We start from the raw sequence: 23,107 nt of genomic DNA, 5'->3' as shown, positions 1-23,107 counted from the left end.
CCTCATGAGACCTAAGATCTTAAAATGGGAATTTTCACAGTTCTCTTCCATTAGTCTTATCTTCACTACCTACACACAATTTCAGATTTACCCTTCTATGATAAGCTCTCTTTTTTGGTATATGCCTGTTGCTCCAAATCCTTATTTCATTAATGTCTACCCAAATTTATAAGGGTATAGCTAACATTTCTTTATAAGAATCAAGGTAAGGGGAAATGTCTTTGAAGAAAAATTAGGAATAATGGCATAGTAATTTCCTTAGACGTCAACTACAAACTTACAGATAATGGCAACTTCTAGCTCAAAGATTCTATGTTTTTAAAGCAGAAAGGTAAATGAAATGTAAATTGAGAAAGATACTTTAACAAGTGTCATGCATCTGTCTAAGATCCCATGCAAAGAAAAGTTAAGAGACAAAAGGACATCTGGAGAGATCTAGATCCATTTTCTGTCTCTGGAACAGATGAGGTTAACATGTAGGTAGGGCATGAGGCAGAATGAGATATCTGAGAGAATGAACCCGTAACTCTGTAGAGAACAGAACAGCAAAGGGGGAAGAAGCAAAATTATGAAACGAGGGCGAGTTTCCAAGGAACAAGAAAAGAAAGAGCACAATTGTGTGGGGGAAAAATGAGACAAGTTAAAGTCTGAAAACAGATGCATCTTGCCAGAGATTTGCAATTACATAAGGCAAAAGAGAAGGACCAAGGAAATGTTTTCTCTCTAATAGGGAGAAAAAGCTGTTAACAGAGGATTGTGAAAAGGCAGATGCTTTTCATGTATCCTTTCCCTCTTTCTCCTTTCCAAAAACTGCAGCTGTTATCAGTTAACCAGCTAGGAGACCATTTGAGTGTGGAACACCAAACAAGAGTAGGGAAATAAGTAATTAGAGTATATTTTTCTAAAATCTAGATCTACTGAAATGTGCAGCTCTAAGGGTCTTAGGAACTCATAGACACGATTATAGAACTCTTAGTATCTATCTTTGAGATATCCTGTAAGATAGTTTCTGCTTCTGAAGCCCAAAACCAGAGTGTGTATGTGTACATGTGTGTGTATGTGTGTGTTAGTATTAATATTAATATAGAATACTGTAGTATTCATAGTCATATATATTATATCTGCTACATAAAAACGTATAGAAGAAAAGGTGTAACTTTGATTACTAAAATGGATAGATTCACCTTAATCCTTTCAGATGTGTTAGAAAACTAAGTATTTAGAATTTACTTTCCCAGATATTGAAAATATAATCACATTTAAGATGTCTAGATTTTGGTTATCTTAAGTGATTATTAAAGAAAATTTGGTGTTCTTCACCAAAGAACGTAGTTTCCAACTTACAAATTCAACACCTGAAACAGTTGATATAGTATGCAATATGCATTCATTCATGAATAAAATAAGCGTGCGTCCAGATCTCACATGAAGTACAATCTAGGGAAGGTAACATTACATTTGTGATATTTCTTTGTTTTCTCCCCTCTCTTCTCCATTCTCTTTTTCTGAAACTTCTATTTATCAAATCCAAGACCTCTATTGATTTTCTATGACTTATCCTTAATCTCTACTTTATCTCTAATACTTTAAGAATTTGTTTCATTTTGACATACTTTTAAATTAAATTTTATTTTAATTTAGGCAGTTTCTAAACTCCATGAGCTTTTTTTCTCTGTTCCTGAATGTTATGGTTAATATTGAACGTCAACTTGATTGGACTGAAGGATGCAAAGCATTGTTCCTGCGTATGTCTGTGAGGGTGTTGCCAAAGGAGATTAACATTTGAGTCAGTGGACTGGGAGAGGCAGACCCACCCTTAATCTGGGTGGGCACCATCTAATCAGCTGCCAGCGTGGCTAGCATAAAAGCAGGCAGAGGAATGTGGAAGGACAAGACTGGCTGAGTCTTCTGGCCTTCATCTTTCTCCTGTGCTGGATGCTTCCCGCCCTTGAACATCAGACTTCAAGTTCTTCAGCATTTGAACTTTTTTGGACTTATACCAGTGGCTTGCGAGGGGCTCTTGGGCCTTTGGCCACAGACTAAATGTTGTATTGTTGGCTTCCCTACTTTTGAGGTTTGGAGACTCGGACTGGCTTCCTTGTTCCTCAGCTTGCAGATGGCCTGCTGTGCGATTTCACCTGGTGATCATGTGAGTCAATACTCCTTAATAAACTCCCTTTCACATATACATCTATCCTGTTAGTCCTCTCCTTCTAGAGAACCTTGACTAATACACTGCATCAGGTTCTTGCTTTATACGTGCAGTATTATTCATTCTCGGTTAGACTTTATCTTTTATTATCTAGCATCTCTTTTCACTACATATTCTTTAAGTTTTCTTCAAATGCCAGGACATCTTTGGTTGTTCAGTCATAGACACCATTTATGATAGCCCCTTCCACCATTAATTTAAAATCTCTTGGGTAAAATGGAAAGGGAAAGGAAGGGAAGGGAATGGAAAGGGAAAGGGAAAGGGAAGGGGAAGGGGACGGGGAAGGAGAGGGGAAGGAGAGGGGAGGGGAAGGGAGGTCAGGGGAGGGGAGGTTAGGGGAGGGGAGGGAAGGGGAGGGGGAGCTAGAAAGTCTGACTACGACGTGGGATTTCTCCACGTGGATGAAGTTATTTAAAGGCAGGTGTCTTTTTAGGCTGAGCAGGTGTAGGAAGCCCGATGCAACCAGGGTGACCCCACATAGACAAAGGCTTAACTCTGGGTTCGACTCTCACAATTGTCATCCTAGTTCTCCCATGGCAGCTACTCCCTCTGCCCCAACCCCATTTCTTTAGAGAATAACTCTGTAATTATTTTTCTTCTGATCATCCAGGAATTTCAGCATTCTGTAGCAGGAATGGGAGATCAATAATCTTGTATGTAAGCCTTCAATTTATGCCCCTATATTCAGGCCCTTCCATAAGCTTGCCCTCAGTTATAGTGTTTCCAAATTCCTGACAAATATTAATCTTTGGTATTCAGGAAAGGTCAATCAGAATTGGCAGGAATTCTTAGGAATTTCCAAACTTATAAGTAGTTTTGCATTTTTCATAACACATTATTTATATGTTTTAAAATAATAAAAATAATCAAACTGCAACCATGAAAATTTTTCTGTGATGGGATCACACTAAATGTTTCAGAGATTTTCTGTAACAAAAACAGCATAATAAATACATGGCTTCTTATTATATACCCATATATTGTGATGAAATATCTTTCAATAATGTGTGAAAATAATTTCTTCCCGATAAAGAAATTTGATAATAAAAAAACATCAAAAAAGGCAACTCCACCAATCAGCGTTTCCTGCTCTTGCTTTTGACTTGACATCAATAGTGTCATGGGCTGAATTGGGTCCCCCTAAATTTTATATGTTAAAGTCCTAACCCTACAGAATGTGACCACAGAATGTGGATGTATTTGGAGATAGGGTCTTTGAAGAAGTAATTAAATTAAAATGAGGTCTTTAGGGTGAGCACACTAATTCAGTATGACTAATGTCCTTATAAGAAGAGGAAATTTGAGAACAGATGTACATGGAGGGGGTACTATGTGAAGACACAGGCCCAGAAGAGAGGCCTCAGAAGAAACCAATCCTGCTGACACCTTGATCTCAGACTTCTAGCCTCCTTGTGAGAAAATAAATTTCTGTTGTTTAAGCTCCCCATTCAATGATTCTTTGTTATGGCAACCTTAGCAAATCAACACAAGAGGATGCCTCTAAATGAGTAGCGCTTTTACGTTGAATGTTAAGCTTTAATTCTTGCATTCCTGATTTTGCAACTGATTTCTTTTGGGATTCAGAACTTGTGAAAGTGTATACATTCTCCCAGAAATATCAGGAAGAAATGTCTACTTGTATTTGTCAAATCTGAGCTTTTCCATAGGACAGTTAATCTGCTACAAACTGTCCACATTAGTTCAACATTGAAGTTGCCTTGTCAATTTCCTGGATCCGCTCTTCAATCCACTGCCCGTCTTTCCCCAGAAATGTACTGCAATCTGTTGACCATTTATGGCTCCCTTTTTCTTGTTTTGATTGCATGGGACAATATTTCTTCGGCAAGGAAAGGGAGACATGTTCATGAGCTCAATATACCATATTAAACCTGAGAAACTCCAGGAATATTATGTCTCTCCTTTTTTTTTTTGGCAGATTTTGTGTGTATCTACTGAAAGGAAAGGAGAAGATAGAATGTTATTTTCAGATCTATAGAGAATGATTTCTAACATAATTTTAGAGGGCATTAATCTTAGTCTCCCTTCAAACTCATGTATGCAGCAATATGGCTGAATTTTTATAACTGAAATTAATTTGTATCCTAAACAGCCCTTATGTTAAAAAAATACTGAAAAAATAATTTCAGTCAATTTTATAATCATCTTAATCAATTCAGGATTACCCTAGCAAATCTGGGTTTTGACACTTCCTCTCTTTCCGGAATTAAACTCATGTCCCAACAAGCATTTTATTTCAGTGGTTTGCTGATGCAGCCTTCCCTAAAGCAGTGGGCGCTAGACTCAAGTTCTATTCTTTCTCACTTCCGCCAGTCTAAATCCAGATCTTTATTATCTCACCCCTGATAAATGTACTCTACATACCATTTTCCCAAGCTGTAAGGTGGTCTCCACATGACTCCAACCACTACATTATTCTGGAGTAAGGATCTTAAACAGCAGGTGATGAGCACTGTGAAATTTCATGCATGGACATGTAAGATTTGGTGAATGCTCTGAAAGTATTATATATGTGTGTGTGTGTGTGTGTGTGTGTTTTCATGTGTGTGTATATACACATATGTATTTCTGGAAAAAGGTCCCTAGTTTTCATTAAGTTTTCAAAATAATAAAAAATAATCTTGGACTACTTAATTTGACCCATTTTTCTAAGTTACCTCAGTCATCACTGGACTCTAAGTATAAGAAACATATTTTCCTAGTTATTTACTCCCCCACTCATCCAGCAAACCCTTTCATATTTTTCTTTTACTTTCTTCACATCTCCTCACTTATCCTTACTCTCAGCTATTTCCCTGAGAAAACAGGTGTAATCAGAAGAGGCATTCGATAAACTTCCACCAGTTCTTCCATTCATCCACCTCGGACCCAACCACTCTGCCTGTTAGTGTGGTTGAAGAGAGCTTGTGCCAAGCAAAGGTCAATCCCTCTATTTTTGAATCACCCACTTCCTCTCTCTTCTCAAGGACATCACTCAAGTAAAACCCCACTTTACCTTCTGCATCACCAATTTTCCCTATCTTGCATCTCTCCCCTCAGCATGCAAATGTGCTTTTGATGTTTCTCTGACATAAAGCCAAATTGACACCTTCTGATATGGTTTGGCTGTGTCCCCACCAAATCTCATCTTGAATTGTAGCTCCCACAATGCCCGCGTGTTGTGGGAGGGACCCGGTGGGAGGTAATTGAATCATGGGGTGGGTCTTTCCCATGCTGTTCTTGTAATAGTGAATAAGTCTCATGAGATCTGGTGGCTTTATAAGGGAGAGTTTCCCTGCACAAGCTCTGTTTTTGCCTGCTGCCATCCTCGTAAGATAGGACTTGCTCCTCCTTGCCTTCTGTCATGATTGTGAGGCCTCCCCAGCCATATGGAACTGTAAGTCCATAATTTGTCTCCTTTGCATTTATCACTTTGTAAAACAATATATATTTTACTTGACTTTTATTATCTGTTTCAAATCAAAGAATGAAAGCTCCATGAGGGCAGGAATTTTGATCTGTATTATTCACTACTATATCATCAGAACTTAAAATGGTGCTGGGTAGATAGTAAGTTCCTTATAAATACTTGCAGAAGAATTAATTAAATGAATCGTAATCTACCCTGCAGCAGGATTTGACTCTGTTAATGATACCCTCTTCCTTGAAAGATCTTCTTCACTTGTTTTCCAGATGACATGGTCTCCAATTTTTCTCCTATTTCAATAGCTTCTTCTTCCAGTCCATTTTTATCCCATTTGTTTCTCAAAACTCCAAACTCTTAATGTTGGCATGCCCCAGGATTATTGGCTGAATTGTGTCCCCAAAAATTCATATGTGAAAGTCCTTAACCCTAGTCCTTCAGAATGTAGCCTTATTTTCAGATAGGGTTTCTACAGAGGAAATCAACTTAAAATGAGATTATTAGCATTGGCCCTAATCCAAAATGACTGATGTCCTTATGTAAAGTGAATATTTGGAGACATGCACACACCAGGGAGAACACTACCTGAAGGTCATGGCAGAGATAGAAGTGATGCTTCTATCAGCCAAAGATTGCCTGCAAACCACCTGAAACGAGAGGAGAGGCATGGATCAGATTCTTCCTCACAGCTCTCAGAAGGAGCCTGCCCTGTTGACACCTTGCTCTAGCATTTTTTGTCTCCAGAACTGTGAGACAATTGATTTCTTTGTTTGAGACACCTGGTCTGCGGTGCCTTCTTATGGTGGCACTAGGAAATAAAAACACTCAAGGATTATGTGTTGAGGTTTCTGTTTTTGTTGTGTTTTGTTGTTTAGCAACGCTTGGTCTCTTGCTGATCTCGTCCAGTCTTGTGTTTCTAAATCCCATCTATATGCGAAATCTCCCACTTGCCCATCTGCAGCTCTGCATCTCCTCTTCATGACATCTCCAACTCCCTACTCAACATCTGCCTTAGTGCATCCAAACTAAGCTCACCTTTCCCTGAAACCTCGTTCCTCCCAGTCTTCTCTGTCTATAGCAATCCCATCCTTCAAGTTGCCTCAGGTGATTTACCTTGGATGTCATTCTTGACTTTCCTCCTTCTCGAACTCCTGGCCTCAAGCAATCCTCCTGCCTCAGCCTCCCAAAGTACTAGGATTACAGGCATGACCCACCATGCCCAGCCTCTCCTATTTCTTGTCTTCAATCCATTCTCAGAAAACCTGACTCTTCCTTCAAGATCTATTCAGATATACTTCTCAATACCTCCAGTGCTTCTGCCTTGGTGGCACCATCATCTGCCACTTGATTTATAGCACTTGCCCCCTAGTTTGTACCCCTGCTTCCACCCTTAGCACTCCTTCACTCTTCTCTCATTAGAGTATCCAGAAAGATCCTGTTAAAGTGCAGTTCAGATAATATCACACCTCTGTCCAAAACTCTGCAGTATCTCATCTCACTTCACAAACAATTACAGTGGCCTGTGAGGCCCTACAAGGTCCAGTCCTTAGTAACTTCTTTGACCTCCTCTCCTACTGAGTCCCTGTCCAGCATACTGTGCTCCAGCCACATGGGCTTCCTTGCTCTACAGATATATCAGGACTGTTCCCTCATTTGCACTTGCTGTTCCCTCAGCCCAGAACAATCTCTCAGATAGCTACATAGCACATCATAGTCATTCAGTGAATATTTCTTCAATGAATTTCTTGAAGCAATAGGGAATAAATTGAAAAGATTCATATTAATAAAATAAAATTAAAACTCTTTAGTTACACACTCAAATTATGGCTCCATTTCATCTTTACAAGCTTTTTATGTACACTTAACACTTAGAAATTGTCTGCTTTCACTGCAGTGCTTCTCATAAAAATGTCACTTAATAAATATTTAATAATTTGAAGAATCAGATAAGAAAAAGAGATACAAGAAGCTCAATTTACTTCAACTTGTGAAAACTACTTTGCAATTACTGGTACTTCTAGACTAGTTCCTCCTGATGTGGCCATTTGTCCTAATTGTAGAAAATGAAACCAAGCAAAACTTTGCCTTATGGGGATAATGCTTCTTCATTAATGGTTAGGGTCTGACTCTCACTCTCTTCATTATTTCTTTAAGCTTTTTGGGTGAGAATTTAAGATCCAAGCCTGGAATTATTTTTAATTGCTGCATAAATTTATTCTTTCCTTGTTTTATATTAATAGAGTCTTAGTTTTAAGTTGGGTACATGATCACCCAGAAAAAGAAAAGAAAACATACTACATTTCCCAGCCTCTCTTGCAAATGACTGTGGCCATAAGACTATGCACTAGTAAAGGGGATGTTAGTATAAGATATCAGTTCAAAGAGAACTGGCATATAATATTTGCTCCCTTTTTTCTTCCTATAGCCTGCTGCCTGGAATGCATATGTGATGGCTGGAATGCTAGCTCTAATTTTGGATCATGAGGAAAAGTGCCACACCATTGGAGATGAGGGATGAGCTGAAAGGGGTGTAAGTTATTGAGGGTTTTGCTGAGCAGAACCATTATAATAACCCTGACATCTTACTTCTTGACTTATGTGAGAAAGAAATTTCTCTTTTATTTTAGCCATCATTATTTTAGAACTTGCACACAATCAAATACCACAAAAGCTATCTAGTGCCTAGAACTTTAGAGCTAAAATGAGTTACTGCTGAATCATATAAAATAAACAAAAAAATTATCTGCAATCATAATCGAGGTCTTTATTTTCTCTCTTTGATTTCTTAAAATTATTTTGGAAAAATAGTTGTGTCTCTAAATGTACTTTCACAGAAGGAAGCTCATATGACCAAAGCAATATTCTGAGTCATTATGGCAAAAATATTTATTATTGAACAACTGAGTGTTTCATTCACTTCACATTTTACACATACTTAACACAAGCAGAAAGGGAAGTTTCAGTGTCAGAAGCAGGGGTCGTTCTCCTTAACTGAAAGACTATCAGGAGAGAGCCTTTGGTGATTAGCAATCCAAATTTGAGATTTTTTAAAACACCATTAAAAATAAAGGTTGCCTATAAAATATGGAAACATAATATTTTCTGAAAATCTTTTTGGAAGAATGTCCTTTTATCTTCATTGTTACTATCTTAGACATTTTGAGGTTTATTTAACACAGCATTCCATCTGCTTAACATTCAAATTTAGACACACTGATTATCTGTTCTACTCTCCTGAATAGTTAAGTACACTCTATAAATAAACACATCAATTTTGCTCTATTACTACTCTTCCAAAAACGTCTCATATAATTGGAATTAACCTAGCATTTACTTATCATTAAATATATTTTTTTGTTAGAAAGGATATACAGCATATGAAATTGCAGGCTTTTTATGAGTTAAAGACAAAATTTAGAACTCTCAAATACTATTTACAATGTAAACATCACAGTTATTACATTAGCTAGAATACATCACAACATTCACAACACAATATTTTTATTTGGTTTGGATATTGAAGTTGTTTTCTTGAATTACTTATGTAGAACTCAAAATTTAATTATGTTGCGTATCGTTTTCCTTCAAGAATTCTGAAAAAGAAAAAATTGTTGCTTTAGGCATAAAATATATTTTATTTCTAGCATCTTAGTTTCATTCACTGATTTACTTATCTGATAAACACTTATTTCTCTTTGTCCCTTGTTAACAGCCTGTGGCAGGGGATCATGTCCTGGGACATACCAAGAGAGCAGCTTCTAGAGGACTGATTATCAGAGAGGAATTGGAATGTGAAAAGACGTCTAACTAACCATTATTAATGATTCACTTGTAATTTTCACTAATGGATGACCCACATGATTTCCTCTTCAAAGAATTTGTCCAAAGCCACCCATTTAAAAAAGAAAAGAATGGAGGATGGAATCTCATAAGTGATCTTACCATTTACAAAGCACAGTGTTAATCAATTCTCCTTTATATTTTAGTGCCTACCGTGTTTCTTAATTTGATGGAGAAGCCTTCTTATAAACACTCTTAGAAAAGCTATATGTAATTAACTTTCTTCTTTGAGCAAAGGGACTTGTTTCTCTGAGATGTCTATAAAAGATAAAGAGTTGATGTGGGCCACACTCCTGCCTCTGCTTTCTCTTAGAGGTCTAAGGGTAATTAGTGGACAAAAGCAGTCAATTAGGCAGGTATCTTCCCAGACACCATGTCCACTCTTGATGACTGTTGAAAACCTTAGATAACCCCATCAGGAACTGAGGTAAGGCCATGAATTGCCTTTAGTTTGAGCATGAGTGAATTTAATCTCCTTAACCTAGTTAGGGATTGGAATCTGGCTCACCTTCAGGTTTTATGAATAAAGTTTTATTGGAACACAGTCACTCCTATTCGTTTTACATCTAACTGTGGCTGCTTTTGTGCTACCATAGCAGAGTTAAGTCACTCTGACAGAAAATAGATGGCTCACAAAGCCAAACATATTTTACTCCATAGCCCTTTAAAATCTGCTAACCTTTGATATGGTGACAGTATGAAATTTCTTTAAGCACTTGCCCAGTATTATAGATTTTTTATGAGCTAATGTAAATATTAATGTAATGTAACTCAGGAAAGAAATATGTCTTGAACCCACATTTATATAAAATCAATTTTGATAGCAAGCTTATTACTTCACAAAGGAAAAAAGTCTATCCATGTTTTTTCTGCTCAAAAAATATGTTTGCAGAGAATGCTATTGGAGTCATATAGGTAAAACAAACTTACAGGTAAAACAAGCTAAATTTAACTTTTGCTCTGTGAAGTTTGCCATGTTTCAAGGAATATAGTTAGACCCAGAATGCCTTGATATTTTCATAATAATGGGCCATGCTCTAATTTGGTGGTATTTCCCTATACTTAATTAAGTGAGGTGCTAACAGTCAATTGTGAGACTAAACCTTCAATTAATAAAAGCAGCATGGGTCGATCCTCAAAAGGAAAGCCCATTTTTCTTGTCAGTGTGAGCCAGCCTCCTCTGTTTTTTTATCTTGATACAAAGGTAGAAATAACCCCAGGTAAGCCAGGAACACTATTCAGATCTCAAAACATTTGCTTATTGTGAATGTTCTCTTTTACAAGATCAAAAAAATTGCATGAATCATTCTAAGCTGTTTACTGGGTTGGGGTCCACTGCACTGTTGTAGAAGTGTTTGTCTTGGATGAGGTCTCATGATGAGAAACTATTTAACCCTAAGATGTTTCTTACTAAGTGACTCTTAGCTACTTATATAATCAGAGACTGCCATAAGAATACAGAAGGAATGCACGAATATACCCACCACTGGGAAGTTGTCATCAGCTTTGCTCCAAAGGGCTTTTTCATCATTTTTCTAACTCTTCTGGAAAGTCAGGAGATTCTCCCTCACTGCTGCAGACCAGAAAAACATTGTGCATATTAAGGCTGTCAGATGAGAAAGGTTCTAAAGAAACTATTATGACATAATGAATGTGCTGTTCTTTGTGCTCTGAAAGTATATGGGGAGGCTAAACAATTATCTTTGAGGTTTGTTAGTACCTATGAATTACTCATCAATCTTAGAGTTTCTAAAATTATTCTTACAGAATTATCATCTAGTGGGCAAAGAGGGTCATCTTGCCTGATCACACCCAAACAGAATTATCCTTAATACTCATCATTTAAACAAAAACAATTGGAATAAAAAGACAGAACACTACACTGTTTATGTATTGTGTCCAATATTTACACACCAGAGAGAGATATAGATTTTACAGAATCTAAATATACAAAATACCTAATGGTTTAATTTGATTAAATAAGAGTATTGAATATGCACTCGAAGTGAGTTCCATGTGTTACCAAATTGCAATTGACTATGCTTTACATGTTTTAAAAATCATCACTTTTGATGAAACTTGCTCTTAGATTCAGACTAGATGTCTGTATAGTCATCATTTTTAACACTGGCAGCATAGTAAAGTCAACTGGGGAACTCTTAAAAGAAATGAATGCCTAGGGCCACACCACCGAAGACACCGATTTCCTGGCAATTGGTTTGGGAGAAGGCCCAGACATCTGTATTTTTAGAGTTCTGCGGGGTAGTCTAATGTCAGCCAAGGTTGAAAATCACTGCTTCACGTAGTATAGCTAGATAAGTGAGATAGAGAGGTCTCCATGTGCAGCTTCTATTTTGAAAGTCAGTCATGATTCCTCATTTTAGCAAGTTCTCTTTTTCTTTACCTCCTCTTTCCATTCAGAATTGAGTTCAAATATTTCTTTACAGCCATTTGTTTTCTAAGGCGGGTATAGTTGTCGGTGAAGACTGCATCTGAGTGACGTTTGACTGGTACAGGGTCTTCTGAGATGTTACTGCTAAGGAACATGAGGAAAAGGAAATCAAAGAGTTTTCACAAGAAATGATAAATACACACATGTTCCAGGTTTCTTGGAGCCACATAAAAAGGAATTTCCACCCAACTAATTTTCTATCATAAAAAGACTAAAAGAAAAATACAACTAAACCTAAGGATGAAGGAAAGCAAGGAATCATCTGCCATATTTTGGCATGGCCTGGGACTGTTTTATGACACATTCTGTACAGCTGAGCAAATAATTCATCCAAAAATAAAAATTTGGGAATAGCTGAAGTTGTGCTCTGCCATTGGGAGAAATATTTTTTTTTTTTAAAACATAATTACTTCTTTAGAAGCTATGCTACCCTGAGCAACGTCATCTAAATATTTGACTGTTGGCCATTTGGAATTCTCCATTTAATTTGAGCAGGAAGTAAAAAGAATATTCTGTTTGACCTTAAAATTTACCTCAGTCTGTACTATCTCTTTTTGATTGTTTTACTGAGTCTTGTTCAATTTGATTGCAGATTGGTAAATGATTGCTACTTGAGAAAAATGTGTGTCTGGAGTCAATGAACATGATATTATGAAAAAGTCTTAGTCCATGGGCTTGATAGATGTTATTGAAGAATACAAGTTATTTCATTTAACTAAATTGAACATTATCAACGAGTTTTCAATTTCAAACAAAGTAAATAACTTGTTAAGAGTGAAAATACAATATTCAGATTGAATAATGATAACACATTTTATAAAAATAATAAATTCTCTTTACCTAACACGTTTTCCCATAAGAGACTCAAGGTACTTTTTGGCAGAAAGTTGACCCAAGAGTTTACTGAAGTCACTGGTGAAAACTCCATCAGCATGCCTGGCATTTCTAAAACAAGGAAGAAAAAAATAGCTATTATTTTGTAAATGGCTTTCTAGAATATTATTATGGCTCATTAAATAACAAAAAAATTATGGGTTTATTATGAAAGCTTCTCATTAAAACTAAAGTTCAAAAGGAGGTTTCTTAACACCCTAACAAAAGGGATCTTCTAGTCACTTATATCAAGATATACCCTATATTTCTAGCCCAAGACACTGATAAATTAAAGAAACAGGCAATTCTAGAAGCACATTTCAATATTCCTCCACGGTTGAATCTTTATAACTATTTTTTTCTAAGAAATATTGGTGTAAAAATATGATCTATTTAAATTAGCTGCTATTTGTACATGGTGCTTTGTGTCTGCCCCACTGAATAAAGACATACACAATTGGAAAATATTCTGATTTTGGAAAGTTCATAAACCCCAGTACACCTTTTTTTTCTTTTTCCAAAATATTTGGAAACAAAATCTCTTAAGATAGAGAAGGCAATAAGGCCTATCATCCCACCTTTTCTCTTTCAAATGAAGCACCTTTTATACTTTGTCTGTACCAAGTACTATAGAGCTACTTGGTCTGTACTTGAAATGATGCTCTAGACAAACAGCTTTATGAATGAACAGCTCTATCAGACACCTTTTCTTTATATAGAGATAAAACTCCTTGGCAACTCTTCCATCATTGGAATGCTAAATGCTGTAGTTTTATCAGAATTGGTATAATCTGTGATGTTGGAATTATGTGCAACAGAATGGAAGTGAATGATGTGTTCATCCTGGCTTGTTACAACCTTTCAGTATGAAAATCATGTACAGCTATAAGAGCTGCAGTAAATCAGGATGAATGAAGCCATGACACATGGAAACCTCTAGTGTTTTGCTATCGGAATAGCTTCATGGTGAGATAAAATTAGCACATTTATAATTCTTAAATACATTTTCTAAAATAAAACTCACTGGATAGTTTTATAAAAATAAACTCACCTGGATACATCATAATAGGGTGTGTCATTTTCAGCTAATGCATTTTGCAAGATGTCCATGTCTTCTTTTAATGAAACTTGATCAGGTTCATTTGCTCCCTCAAAGGGTATTCTGTCACCCAACCTGATAGGGAAAGTTACACGAGAAGAATAATACATTCGTTTTTCAGAAGACAGTGCGTATGGTTCCACAACCATTTAAAATAAGATACTTAACCTCTTGGGAAGTATTACCCAGTCATAATATGAGAATAGCATAATTTGACTTAATGGCTCATATAGTTAATGAGAGTATAAATAGGAAATTCCTATTATCTTATAAAGTAGATGTCATATGACTTTTATAATCTGAATATAAAAAACGTAAGAGCTACTTAATTCACTCTTATCAGAGCATTAAGCAAACTATACTTCTTTGGTGTAATTTACTATGCCAAGAATATCTTCACTTTGCAAAGTCAAATTTCATATGTAGAAAGATTTTATGCAAAATAAAAACTTGGAAAAAACTAATATTGAATGAGAACTGATAACAATTTATGGATTTGGTGATGTTCGGTATTACCTGTTCCAAAAATCTCTGAAGAATGGGGTATTAACTGCTTCTCCCTCTCTCTCTTGACCCCCAAGCTTTGCTTCAAATATTTACCTTGGCATTATATATTTCTCTGTATTGACAAAGTTCAAAGAATGTCTCCATAGATGAATAGCTCATCTATGAAGATGAATTTGAATTCAATAAATTTTATGGGGCCTTCTGGTTTCTTATCTTACGTATTAACACAACTTTAATAAGGGGTGTGCAATGTTATGCTGAAAGACTAAGAATAGTCAAATGCATATATGGAATATGACTATATTTGTGGATGCATGCATATTTCAATCACCGGCAACTCTTATAATTTTGTGTGTGCAGATTTTCACTGCTAGGGCAGACATCCAAGGAGCGTGTCAGCTCCTGGACACTTGTGTATCTTTCAGTGATTTGGGAGCTGGGAGTCACTAGCAACTAGTCCTCTGTGGGTCTGAAGCTTAGCAATCAACACAAATGTCCACATTCTTATGATTGTTCATCTGTTGTGGTAGAACTATTCAGATAGAACCATTTTATTTAGTTATCAAAGCAACGCAGGAACTGTATTTAAACAGATTTCACAGAGAACACTAATAGCTAAGAGGTTATTCTCTCTATTGAGCATAAGTCTACCTTAAGCAAAAAATCAAGAATGACCAAATAAGCAAAGAAGGAAACCAACCCAATTATTATTTTTCCTTTGGAGATATAGTGGTGCCCGTAAACTGAAAGGAAAGTTTAAGCTAATATAGTTTTCATTTATTGTTTACTTCTTTAGCATACATTAATAAAGTTTTAAAGAAGAGTTGTGTTATACTTTATAGATTTGGAATATATAATATAACACATAGAACAATAAAACTAAGGATTTATGGTCCAAACAAAGTATATCAAAATTTTCCTATTGGGGGAGTGTATCTCAATAGATCAATTACCCCATATTTAATATTGGCAAATTGACTCTGCCTAGATAGATTTCTGTGCAACATGATTTTATACATGTTTCACTAATCAACTACTAGTCTTATGATTATTTACTGATTAATCTTGAAAATAAACTAAAATGTGGTTGGCAACTAAACAGCTTTTTTCCACCAGAAATTGAACTGACTTGAGATAACAATGGATAAAAGCTTATTATTTATCTAAAGCTGGTTTTGAATAAAAAAAAAGTCAAAGCCTCCTTTCACCATGTTTGGGAATGTGATCCACTCAGCCCATAAAACTAATAACTGACAGTGTCTCTCATGCCCTGAAAGTGAATTCCAGGACTCAGAATGACCTGACGTTGACAAACACCTCTCACTCAACACATCAAGGAAAAATTTAAATACATAATACATAATTTACACTATTTAGTTGTCCAACAAAATGTATAGGAAATTCCCATTTAGATGAGGAAGGAATGTTCAGATGTTTGAATTGAAAGGGAACTTACCTGAGAGCAGAAGGTGCCCTGTAAAGAGGCCATGCCGACGTCTGGGAGAAGAGCACACTGAGAAGAGTCAGGAGCACAAGGAGCTGGGCCTTATTTCTGGTGTCCATTTCTGTGCCTCTAAAGAGAGAGAATCACCTCAGCTCTTCCAACCAAAGATGTCACCAGCAAGGTAATTCTGATTGTCTAGCAGTAATTTTCAATGGCTCTTGCAGAGTTTGTAAAGAGTAATTTTCATCTTGTAGAAGGAGTTAAATTGCAAGATGATACATTCAAAAATCAGTATTTCTCTCAGTGACAGGTGCTTGAATAAAAATTAGAATTCTTTTCACCTGCGGTCTGGGCACATGGTTGGCCCCAGTATCTATTGAATGCCATACTTCTATAGTGCTGGAAATAACCCTGGGGACAATCTTTTCATAACAGGGATGTACCACTCAAGCTTAGTGTATTTTTTGACGAAGGAAACAGCTTCAAGACATTGATTTTCTTCTGCTTTAAAATTTCAGTGTCTGATTAATATAAGACTGGGGTACCATCTATTTAGTAATTATTCTGCTCGTGTGTGTGCAAATGTATAAATATAATGTGTATATATACATATAATTTTAAAAAAGATTTTGTATATACATTACTTTTTCCTCTTTCAATTGTAGATATTACTGGAAACTTATTTCCTTACACCTGGATTTGAACATCTTAACTCAGTAGTGAATATTAATACTCAAAATATTACTGAATCATATGTTGTCATTAAAATAAATTTTTCCATAAGAGGAAAATATATATTAAAAGCAAAGCTTGCATTTCTTGCATTTAATCAACGTACACATTTCATTTCTAGTTTCTAGATTAAAAACCTAGGAGTTCAAGGTCTGTTTCTCTTGCTGCCTATAAAAATTATGGAATTTAAACTTAAGGAAAAAATAAATGCATCTTAGATTCACTTAACCAACATATGAAATAGGAAAAAAAATAGCACTTTAAAAATAAGTTGAAAATTTCAAAAGCAAATGTTCCCACTGAACTTTTCAGTCAAAAATCTACATACAAGTAAACTTTACTTGAAAGAATTATTTGTAAAAATCACTATTCAGTAAAAGAGCAAGCAGGGTAAAGCGTCTTACAAACAAAAGAATTCAGAAAATCTATCTATATGAGAGAAATTGAAGTATTTCTATCCTTACCAGGTGACTTGAGAAACTTGTCTTTTTGCTGTTGCAAAAGCAAAGCACTATCAAATTCTTTTCAAGAGAGAAAAATTCATTATTTTGTGAGAAAAGTTCCAGAGACAGGAGGGAAAAAGAAGAGGAAAGGTAGTTTTCACTTACCTCTCCCAGTCGTGCTCCCCCGGAGCTGACTGTTCTGGTTTGTTTTGGAGCTGTCTTAGGTGCTGAAGTCCTGGGAGTAAGAGAAAGGCTCCACCAGTTCTCTGCCCTTAGCAATGGCTAAGGGTTGGCTGTTACTGCCTGCTGGTGCTTCTCACTCTACCCTGACCAGCATTTCAAAGCCCATCATTTTATAGGGCTTATACTTAGGACTGAGCAATCACAAAGTGCTCTGAAAGACGTCACGGTATGACGGCCATGGGATGAATAGGGCTTGAAGTTCTTACTTAATTGTCATTATGTCTAATTTATATAAGTTTATAGTGAGTAACTTCAAAATGTAAGATAAGAGGAAATTTACTTTTCTTTAAACAAACAAAGTAGCAAGCTCAATGTGAAATGTTTTAACCTTTAATTAATTGTAAAATAAGAAAATGATTGTAGTGTTATAGCCAGGGCCAGTGGGATTCCTTCAGAAAATAAAGACTTCATGTGTAGAAACAAATGCAGAAAGCAACAAACACTTATGTTCATTACGCTTATATATGTATAATTATACTTTATTACAAAGTATCAATTCTCTTAATATTTTTAATTTTTATGCTATTCATATAGTTCCAGATTTAATCTTTCTTGAAATCTATCCTAACTTTAAAAGCTCTAGAGATAATTTTCACCTTCCTATTATTACATTTCGTTTTTGTTGAAACTAATTCCAAGATAAGTGTTTCAGAAAGTCTCTAAGATAGTAAGATATGCACGCTGTTGTACAAAGCAGTACAAGTAGTGCTATTTCATGTTTGTATAAATGGCACAATTCCCAATGCACTTTTACATACACTGTGCCAAATGATCCAAAAAATAAATTGTTGTCAGACTATATACCTCAAGGAATTTAATTGTCTTTTCTTTTTAAAGATTTTCCTCATCACTTTTATAAGTCTTTGCGTAATGTAGAATTAGTTTTCTACCCTCATCCCCAACACACACACATACTCAAACCAGTTTTGAACATTTCTGATTCAATCACTTGACAGGTGGCTTCAAATAGTTGAAAAGCATTTATATAGTACTTTGATAAATACTTCACTTCTATTTGTGGATTTGTAACTAAAGGTAGCCTAGAACACATTGAATCAGAGTTTAAGGTAAAAATGCAGCCACATGAAAAATTTCCTAAACAACAGAGGAAAATGCCATTTTTCCTTTTATTTTAAAGACTTTCTGCCATGTGTATTATTTTTACATTTTGTTTCTAAGTTTCATAAGAAAGAATGGCTTTACAGTCCTCTTTCTTCTACTTTAAGATTTTAGTATCTATTTCCTTCGTTCAAAGTCAGACTGATCCAGTAAAAGAATATCCTGCTATGCTTAATCATATTTTCTAATCCAGTTACCAGAAAAATTAAATGAATTAAGTTTCAAAATGTCTGGAAATTTGTTTCCCAGTTGACAGCTCTGACTTAAGCCAGAGTTCCTGTGGCTTAATTCCAGGAAATCTTTTTTACCTGATTATTACAAACTAGAGGTTGAAACAGTTCTCATATGGAATTTTTTTATCCTTAGCTCTTCATCACCCAATTCTTAGTGAACCAATTTTATTTCAGAGCAGAAACAGCAAAGCAACTTAATTGAGGGCCACAGACAAATTACTGCTGAATGATAAGAAGAAAAATTTTAAACATAAAAGATGTAAAGCTGATCATTATTTGGCCTAGGCAAGCACTTAGCATTTACAAAGAGTAACTATAGTAGCTTTTCCCAATACAAAAGACAATTGCTTCTATAATAATAATAATAAGCTAAAATAAAAAGAAATAATTCAATTTTATTACCTCTGAATAAAAGTAAACCAAACAGCTGCATTTTCTCTTATGAATTTAAACTAGAAGGCAAAACAATTTGAAAATGGAATCATAGCACCATCTGCAGGTTCAAAGTTTTAATTCACAGACTTTATAAAATTGTGTTTCTTTCTTCTTTTCTTTCAAGGAAATGAATTGTAAACCAGAGGTCCTGTAGCCGGCTTAACTTTTGGATGCTTCCAGAAAAAATAAACATAAGAAAAAGTACTGCAGTCAAATTTATCCTGAATTCTCGGTTACCATAAAACTTAGTAAATAAGTACAAAAATACAAACTTGAATTTACTGTTTAAATGTGTCTTTTCTGTACTTTGACATATTCTTCCATAATTTGCCTACATTTCTGGCAAAGTTTATTTTTGCCTTAGGCCTTCTCAGTAAAGTGATGTTTGTAATAAGGGGAACTATAATTCATTCACATAGATAGAAAAATCTTCAAGATCCTTCTTTTAAAATAAGTAAACTGATCTCCAGAAAGTTTCAGTAATTTTTGCCACTCAGGTGGTTAATAACAAATATGAGATTGGAAGATAGACCGTCTGACTTTGAGTCAGCATTCTTTCAATTTAGAATTGGTAATATTCTGTAACTGTTGCTATCACCTTTTTGATGCTAGCAGGTCAGATACGGAAATTGACAGCTCATAAAAATATTGGCATCTCCTCTCCCCTTTTTTCACCAACAGAACCAAGAGCAGGGAAATAAAACTGGCATTCTAAATTCAAACATACTGGATGCAAGGAAATTAGATGGAAGGGATTTTCAAGCTCAGGATATTAGCAGAAATCCAAATTTGCCTTTTTTTCTTTAGTGCAAAATACTAATAGAGGGTCCATATTCTTACTATGGATTAAATGCCTAAGCTTGTGCTCTTCTGCCTCTTTGTATGATGGTTTTACCTGCCTAATTCACCCTATTTCACCTCCAGTCCTGAGACCTAGCCAATGTCTACGTTGGTAATCCTGAGTGGGTAAGTCTAGATCAGAGGTCTGGAAACTACAGTCTGTGAGCTAAATAGACTGACCCCTCTGGGTTTTGTTTGTTTCTTTCTTCATTCATTTGTTTCTGTTTGTTTATGTCTCTCAAGCTAAGAATGGTGTTTATATTTTTAAATGGTTAAAAAAATTAAATGAACTTTTTGTGACACATGACAATTATATGTTATTATTTTATTTTATTTTGAGACGGAGTCTCATGCACTCTGTCATCCAGGCTGGAGTACAGTGGTGCAATCTTGGTGCACTGCAACCTCTGCCTCCCGGATTCAAGCGATTCTCGTGCCTCAGCCCCCAGAGTAGCTGGGACCACTGGTGCCCACCATGTTGGTCAGGCTTTGGCCTGGAACTCCTGAGCTCAAGTGATCCGCCTGCCTCGGACTCCCAAAATGCTGTGATTACAGGTGTGAGCCCCCTCCCTGGCCAAAACTTATATATAATTTAAACGTCAGTGCCCATAAATAAAGTTTCGCTGGAACATAAAAGCATTTCATCATATATGTATTCTCTATAGCTGCTTTTGTGCTACAACGGCAAAGTTGGATAGTTGCAACAAACTGCACAGCTCTCAAAGGTTAAAATAATTACTATTTGATCTTTCACAAAAAAAGTTTTTCAATCCCCTAGATCCTCCTGTTTGGCAGATATTTAAGATGATATGTTTGCTTTAATAGTCTTAAATCCAATATCTTTCAATAACTTGTATTAGGAAATATATATTTGTGTATATATATTTTATATACCTAACGTATAATGTATTATGTACTGTATATATTATACATACATAAATACATATATTCTATAGATTATACGTGTATATATATGTATAACATACAGAATATATACATACATTTAATATACACATATACTTTTACTAAAAGTGTACATTTGCATAAGATGTATATACATATGTATATTTGTATAGCATATTAAAAGTTTATATATTTAAAGCATATATATTAGAGTATATATAAACACTTTCAGTTCTTTTAAATTAGAAAATTTGAACTTATTTTCAGGATTTTGTATTCTTGTCATATTAGTGATTTGATGAAAATAATATTACAATAAAGGTAAATTTTCCCTTTAAAGTTACCTATTAGAATTCATTCCGGAATCTAAAAATACAGCAGCAAATATAAAGCAAAACAAATAATGATCTAAATGATATGATTGAGGACAACTTCTCCCTTAACTCCAAAACCTCGTTATCTGTCCCACTTACTGATGCTGAGAAGTTTAGAGAAAATTATTCCTTTGTCTCAGAATTTTTTTGCTTCAAATCAAATTACATGTAGAAAGAATAATGCAAGTGCTGCAAGTCATTCGAACTTTATTAGGGTTGTATGTATCAGACGATTTCCTGAAAATAGATTTCAAAAAGAAGGCTATAGAGAAATCACAGGAACACACAATACTAAGATGTAGAAGTTGAAAAATAGAGTATTAAAGATTTTAAAACCAATTTTACCTACTTCACAATGTCATCTCTTATGTATATGTTCCCCCACCACATAGAGTAGTCCTCCCTTATCTGCAGTTTCTCTTTTCATGATTTCAGTTACCTGTGGTCAACAGCAGTCTGAAAATATTAATGGAAAATTCCAGAAATAAACCATGTATTTGCTTTAAACTGTGTGCCATTCCAAATAGCATGATGAAATCTTCTGCCATCCTGCCCAGTCCAGCCTGGGATGTGAATCATCCCTTTGTCCAGCATATCTGTGCTGTCTATGCTACCTCCCAGGTAGTCACTTAGCCAATTTGTTGACAGATGGAAAATACATGGTTTATATAGGGTTAGGTGCTGTCAGTGGTTTCAGGCGTCTGCCAGGGTGTTGGGAGATGACTGTACACATTCCATGCAACCAGCCTTCAACTCAATCACCCTCTGTGTTTACTATATGGATCAAATGAAAAACAACTATGTCTAATTTCTGGCTTTTAACCTTAAGAAAGCTGCAGTCTAGACGTTAGAATGAAGATTTGCCAAGAATATTTTCTGAGTGAGTTCTCACGGCCCCTCTACCACTACATCTATTCTCCACAGGCCAGGGAAGAGCCTCTGAGATGGGGAAGCTGGTGTGAGTTTATGGTAGAGTGGAAGGGATGGATGACAGAACCCTGTGTTATCAAGTGTAGGGACTGAACAATAGAGGCTAACTTGGCTTCATTTCACATCTGGTTGACATAAGACAAAGCAAATCATGGAGAAACACTCTGCATAATGGTACGGGAGACAAACCTGGATGATAGTTGCACACCCTGCTTAGGAAAACCCAAAATACCATCCAAGGAACAAAGAGTGGAAAGGGCCTAGCAACGGACAGGTTTTAAACAACCTACCAAGAGCCAGCGTGGGTGTCCACACCCAGGGACCAGATGTCACTGCATATTTCAGTCGATGACAACCAGCCCTAGACCATCTCCAAAGTGCCCAGAGGAAACCTCCCAGATTTCACATTGCTCTATCAGAAGCTTAGATGCTACTCTGAGGGAAAAGAGGAGACAAATCCTCTTTTCAAATCTGGAAAGACAAAATTTGAAATGACAGAGAATCTGAAATGATAGAATTTTAAATCTGAAAAGTATTGCCTTTACCTAGAAATGATCAAGTTAAACTTTTTTTCCCCTAGACTTGGAGTCTGTCTCTGTAACCCAGGCTGGAGGGCAGCGGCACAACTGTAGCTCAAGGCAGCCTCCAACTCCTGAGCTCAAGCGATCTTTCTGCTTCAGCCTCCCATGCCGCCAAGATTACAGGTGTGAGCCACTGCACCTGGCAAAGGTAAACATTTTTAAAAACAAATTTTTGTGTTCATTTTACTCTGTGGCCTGTGAAAATATATACTCACCATTACTTTACAATGGCCTTGAATTGTGTATAGTCATGGTTTGCCTGGGAAGAGCGTGCCAGGGACCCTATATCCTACTTAGTGTTAAAACCAGTTTCAAAGAGGCCCTGGGACCGAAGCTTGGTAACTTTGAGATTTGTCCTAGAATGGAGCATGGGGGCAGGATGGAGGCCTGCCCTGACCCTGGAGGCCACATGTCTCCCTCCCTCTC

General features: G+C 36.0%; 1 protein-coding gene and 1 long non-coding RNA gene across 5 annotated transcripts; one reads left to right on the top strand and one right to left on the bottom strand.

Annotated features, from left to right (window-relative positions):
• The first annotated feature begins 1,908 nt into the window (after positions 1–1,908).
• On the top strand, positions 1,909–13,263 carry LOC109027197 (uncharacterized). Its single transcript, XR_002006298.2, has 3 exons — positions 1,909–2,149; positions 8,059–8,163; positions 9,346–13,263. It is a non-coding gene; the product is annotated as an uncharacterized lncRNA (long non-coding RNA).
• VIP (vasoactive intestinal peptide) lies at positions 8,502–17,351 on the bottom strand. 4 transcript variants are annotated; one of them, XM_004044848.3, is made up of 7 exons: positions 17,189–17,351; positions 15,861–15,977; positions 13,850–13,972; positions 12,766–12,870; positions 11,878–12,009; positions 10,958–11,046; positions 8,502–9,226 (listed from the first exon to the last, which is right to left on the bottom strand). In XM_004044848.3, the coding sequence occupies exons 2-6, from the start codon at positions 15,965–15,967 to the stop codon at positions 11,001–11,003; spliced, it is 513 nt and encodes a 170-aa protein (XP_004044896.1). In that variant the 5' UTR covers positions 15,968–15,977; positions 17,189–17,351; the 3' UTR covers positions 8,502–9,226; positions 10,958–11,000. The 4 variants fall into 4 exon arrangements, with proteins under 4 accessions (XP_004044896.1, XP_018884469.1, XP_055246873.1 ...); XM_019028924.4 differs by having other exon boundaries at positions 11,878–12,006; XM_055390898.2 differs by having other exon boundaries at positions 10,958–11,043; positions 17,189–17,348.
• Positions 17,352–23,107: the final 5,756 nt, after the last annotated feature.

This window comes from Gorilla gorilla, chromosome 5 (assembly GCF_029281585.2).
Source record: "Gorilla gorilla gorilla isolate KB3781 chromosome 5, NHGRI_mGorGor1-v2.1_pri, whole genome shotgun sequence".
Lineage (NCBI taxonomy): Eukaryota > Metazoa > Chordata > Mammalia > Primates > Hominidae > Gorilla > Gorilla gorilla.
Note: the sequence above shows the minus strand (reverse complement) of the source record. Positions and strands in the feature narration are given on the sequence as shown.